Source organism: Sturnira hondurensis, unplaced genomic scaffold, assembly GCF_014824575.4.
Source record: "Sturnira hondurensis isolate 20B ecotype Veracruz unplaced genomic scaffold, ASM1482457v3 Scaffold0024124, whole genome shotgun sequence".
NCBI lineage: Eukaryota > Metazoa > Chordata > Mammalia > Chiroptera > Phyllostomidae > Sturnira > Sturnira hondurensis.
The window spans coordinates 96563-100992 of record NW_028096755.1 but is presented as its reverse complement, the minus strand read 5'-3'; the positions used below and the strand labels follow the sequence as shown (position 1 = coordinate 100992).

At 67.0% G+C, this 4430-nt stretch overlaps 1 protein-coding gene across 1 annotated transcript; it reads right to left on the bottom strand.

Moving 5' to 3' along the window:
- Positions 1 to 1064: 1064 nt before the first annotated feature.
- ZNF579 (zinc finger protein 579) lies at positions 1065 to 4184 on the bottom strand. Its single transcript, XM_037038097.1, has 2 exons — positions 4090 to 4184; positions 1065 to 3152 (listed from the first exon to the last, which is right to left on the bottom strand). Exon 2 carries the CDS (start codon positions 3148 to 3150, stop codon positions 1474 to 1476), a length of 1677 nt encoding a protein of 558 aa, XP_036893992.1. The 5' UTR covers positions 3151 to 3152; positions 4090 to 4184; the 3' UTR covers positions 1065 to 1473.
- Between the last annotated feature and the right edge of the window lie 246 nt (positions 4185 to 4430).

Here is a 4430-nt window from a genome sequence, read left to right as displayed (position 1 = left end):
TGCAAGAGAGAGCCATGGAAGGCCCTGGGGGCAGGCAGGGTGGCGGAAGAAGCAATGAGAAGGGGTTTCGGGAAGATGAGCTTGGACACAACATTCTTCCCTCCAGTCCTGGGACATGAACACTTGCATAAAAAAACAAACAAACAAACAAAACACCTAGAGGATTTATAGAAAATGACACCCCCCCCAGGTCCTCTCTAGTTTCTCCAGCATACAGAGGCCCTCCACCACATGGCCTTTGCCAGACCCTTCCCCGACCTGGTCCTTCACTCCTGTCAGAAGTCGCCTCCCCACAGCCCCGCCCTCCCAGTCCTGTGCGTCATCACCGTGCCCTGCAGCTTCCTCCGGAGCCCTTTTCCATACCTGACGTCCATGCTTTAGGCTCTCAGGCTGCGCCGTGCACCATGACAGAACCTTCTAGATTTACGATGTCCAGCAGAGTAGGCACCAGCCACAAGGGGGCCACTGGGAACTGAGGAACTGCGCTTGGACTCTTGTTCAACATCGTTTTAAACCTATTGCTTCTAAATGTGAATGGCGGTAGCCGTGTGGGGCTCCTGGCTAAACCGTCTTGGACGGAGGTCCAGAATTGCAGCCCCGCCCTGGCTGGTACAGCTCAGCTGGTTAGAGCATCGTCCTGCACGCCCAGGTTGTGGGTTCGATCCCCAGTCAGGGCGCATACGAGAATCAACCAATGAATGCATCAGTCAGTGGGGCAACAGATGGATATTTCTTTCTCTCTCAAACCAATAAGTAAAAATTTAAAAAAGACTTCCGGTTCCTCTTAGGGGGAGACTGTAGTTTCATGTTCAGCATCCTCAGAGCTCAGCCCTGGGCCTGGCAGGTGTTTGCCAACAGAGTGAACATGCGGGATTGCAGGGGGGTCTGGAGCTCCCCAAAGTCTCCCAGGCAGGTGGTAACGGGTCTCCTCCCACTCCCGTGCCTCTCAAGTGTGGCCGAGCTCTGCGTCCCTCCTGCCCTGAACCCCAGCCCAGAGCCTGTCGGACAGAGCCCGGCTCACCTGGACCCTCTGCCAGCTCCCACCTCCACAGAGAGCCCCTCTCTCAGGTCACGAACTCACATTTATTCACAGACAGACAAAGGGACAGGGACAGATCTTTGCTCACTGGGGATCCCCCAGGGTCTGGCAGTTCCAAAGAGGTGACGGTGTCCAGTGTGTACAAAGAGGGCAGCCGGCAGGGGGGCCCCAGTCTCCATCCTTCTGGCCAATGTCCTGCCCCTCCTTTTTCCAAGGGGTCCTGCCTCAGACACGATTGGGTGAGCAGTTCCTAACCAGCATGGGGGGGGGGGACCTGGGGGTGGGTGAAGGGAAGGGGGGCGGTCCAGGCCCCCTCCTTAGTGTCAGGGCTCAGAGGGGCAGGGTGGGCAAGTGGAGGGGGTCCTTTCCTTCAGCTTCTCTCCTCCATATTGCAAACCGGGGGCCAACGGGAGGGGCGAGGGGGCGTGTGAAGGTCAGGAGGCCAGGCCGTCCAATCCTCGAAGGTGCACTTTGCTGTCGATCTCGTCTTCCTCCATCTCGAAGGCTGAGTGGTCTTGGCTGTCGAAGCAGGAGGCGCTGAGGAAGACAGGGGGAGGCGGCGGTGACCGGGGTGGGGTCCCCGGGGAGGGCGGCTCTTCCTTGATGTGTGCGATGGGCAGGGGCAGCCCTTCCTCGTCCTGCCCCGCGTGAGGGGGCGGCGGGAGCGGAGGAGGCGACGGCGGGGCCTGGGCCTGGAGCGCCTGCAGCGCGGCTGCCCTCTCCAGCTCTGCGCGGTGGCAACGCTGGTGGCGCAAGAGGCTATAGGCGCGCGAGAAGCGTCGCGGGCAGTGCGGACACGGGTGCGGGGCTGGGCCACCCGCGTGCACCTGAGCGTGGCGCGCCAGGTCGGCCAGCCGCTTGAACTCGCGCTGACAGCGCACGCACTGGAAGGGGCGCGCCCCCGAGTGGGTCACCCCGTGCTGCCGCAGGTGCGCCCGGCGCCGGAATCCTTTGCCGCACTCCGGGCACCAGAAGCGGGGCTCCCCGGCAGGGGGACGGGCCGGGGCCGCATCGTCTCCGTTCTGCCCACCTTCTGCCCCCTCCCCACACTCGGCCCCTTCGCCGCCCTCCGGCCCCTTCCCTGAGTTCCGTGCGCCCGAGGCCTTGTCGTCCTTCTTGCCAGCCGAGGGCAGCGGGGCCAGCAGGCTGAGCGCGCCGTGAACGCGGCGGTGCTGGCGGAGGTAGGAGGCGAGGCGGAAGGCCAGGCCGCAGTCCGGGCACACGAAGGGGCGGTCAGTGGAGTGGACCAGCCGGTGGCGGGACAGCGACCAGGGCCTGGCGAAGGCCTTGAGGCAGATAGGGCACTGGTGGCGCTTGGGGCGTGGAGGAGGCCCGCCCTCGCCCTCCTGCTCGCCCTCGGGGCGCAGGCACGGGTGCGCCTTCAGCTCGCCCTTGGTGGCGAAGGCCTCTCGGCAGCGGAGGCACAGCAGCGTCCAGTCGGCCTGGAGCAGGACCTGCTTCTCCTCCTGTCGCCCGGCGGCCAGCGCCAGCTCGGCCCTCAGCTCCGCGGCCCCGGCCTCGGCTTCCTGAGGCTCCGGCTCCTGGGGCTCGGCGCTCGTGGGGGCCACTGGCGAGGCAGGCTCCCCCGCGGCCCACGTCTCGGGCCACGCCGTCTCCTCCGGGGCGCTCGCAGCGGCGGTGCTGGGCTGATCTGCGGCGGCGTCCTGCGGGCCCCAGCTGGGCTCGGCCACCTCCTTGGCCGCCCTATCGATGGCCAGCTCGACCTCGCCGCCCGCGTGCTCCTGGGCCAGGTGGCGGCGCAGCTGGGCGGGCTCCGGGAAGGTGCGAGGGCAGGCGGCGCAGCGCAGCGGGGGCTGGGGCCCGTGGCCGCGCAGGTGGCGAGACAGGTGGGCCGGCCGGCGGAAGGCTTTGGGACACAGAGGGCAGGCGTGGGGTCGGAGACCCGAGTGGCTCAGCCAGTGGCGCGAGAGGTAGTAGGGGAAGCGGAAGAGGCGGCCACAGGTGGGGCAGGGCAGGGGCGCCCGAGGGGCTCCAGCAGCGCCCCTGCCCCGGCCTCGGCCTCGACCCCGGCCACGGCCTCGACCCCGGCCACGGCCACGGCCACGGTGAGGTGGGCTGCCCTGGGCAGGTGGAGGGGGCTGTGGATCCATGCCTGTGAGGAGGAAATGAAGAGATGCAGAGATGGGGGGGAGGGGTGGCAGAGAGAGAAACAGACAGGGAGATAAAAGTGCAGGAGGTCAGATATGCAGCCAGAGGAGGGAGGGACAGAGCGACAGAGACCGGGAGGAGCAGGAGGGCAGGGCGGTGAGCCACAGGGAGCAGGACGCCAGGCAGAGGCAGAGGTGGAGAGAAAACAAAGAGGTTTAGACCGAGACCGCGTAAACACGGAGTTCAGAACCACGGCAGGAGGGGTGGGGAGAGACAGACAGACAGACAGCAAGGCAGACATTCAGACACGAGGGGAAAGAGAGGGAGGCAGAGTCAGCCACTGCTATTTGTCCAGGGACCCCGCTTTGGGAGGGGCTGGGAGCACGTCCCGGTGCCGGAGGGGCGGGGGTGGGGGTCCGAATCCCGAGGCCCCGACACTGGGTGTGGGCGCCCAGGTGCCGGGGGCAGGGAGAGGCCAGGAGTGGGAGGGCTCAGACTTGGGTCTGAGCCCGGAGGGGGTTGGGGCCAGGACTCGTGGGATCGAGGGAGGCGGGGACCTGGGGACTGGGACCTGGGCTCCGGGAGATGATGGGGTGCAGAACCCCGACCCCCCTGTATGTGAAGGGTGTGAGTTCCTGGGTCGCAGTGGTGGGGAGGGGGAGGGGAGGGGGCTGGGCTCCTCCGACAAGGGACAGGAGGGCGCTGCGGACCCCGTTGCCCGAATTCTCCAGGGAGGAGGAGGAGGCTGAGGGCCAGGTCCCTGGACCCCCGAGGAAGGCTGCTGGGGGTCACTAGGTCCCCCAGGCGGCCGCTCTGCCAGCTGGGCCCAGCCTGCTGGTCCCAGGCATGGTCTGCAGCTTTGGGGCCTGGGTGGAGGCCGTGCAAGACTCCTGAGCCCAGAGCCTGGACTGGGCCCCCATCGCTGGGCGTCCGGTGCTTACCTCGGCCTCCTCTGCGCCTTTCTTCCTTCCCCGCGGCCGCCGAGTGGACGGTGGTGGCGGGGAGGGAGGGATGGCCGAGCGCAGCGTGGTGGGAGGGCGGGTGGAGGAGGCTGGGCTCGGTGTCACTGCCTAAGCCTTCCCCCCGGAAACCCGCCTTTCCTCCCGGCCTGAGAGAGGAAAGACCGGCTGGGAAGCCGGAAGCAGGAGGGTGAGGGGACCCGGGGGGCGAGGCAGGAGGGCGGCTGGGACCCCAGTGTCCTGTAACGGGAAGAGCTGGGGGCCTGTCCTCGGGGCTCCCAGAGGGAGCAGGGATTTGGGGACCTGGGAGCCTGGGTCCAGCT

Excerpts from the sequence above, each read along its gene's own strand:
- ZNF579 (XM_037038097.1), bottom strand. The coding sequence starts at position 3,150 with ATGGATCCACAGCCCCCTCCACCTGCCCAGGGCAGCCCACCTCACCGT.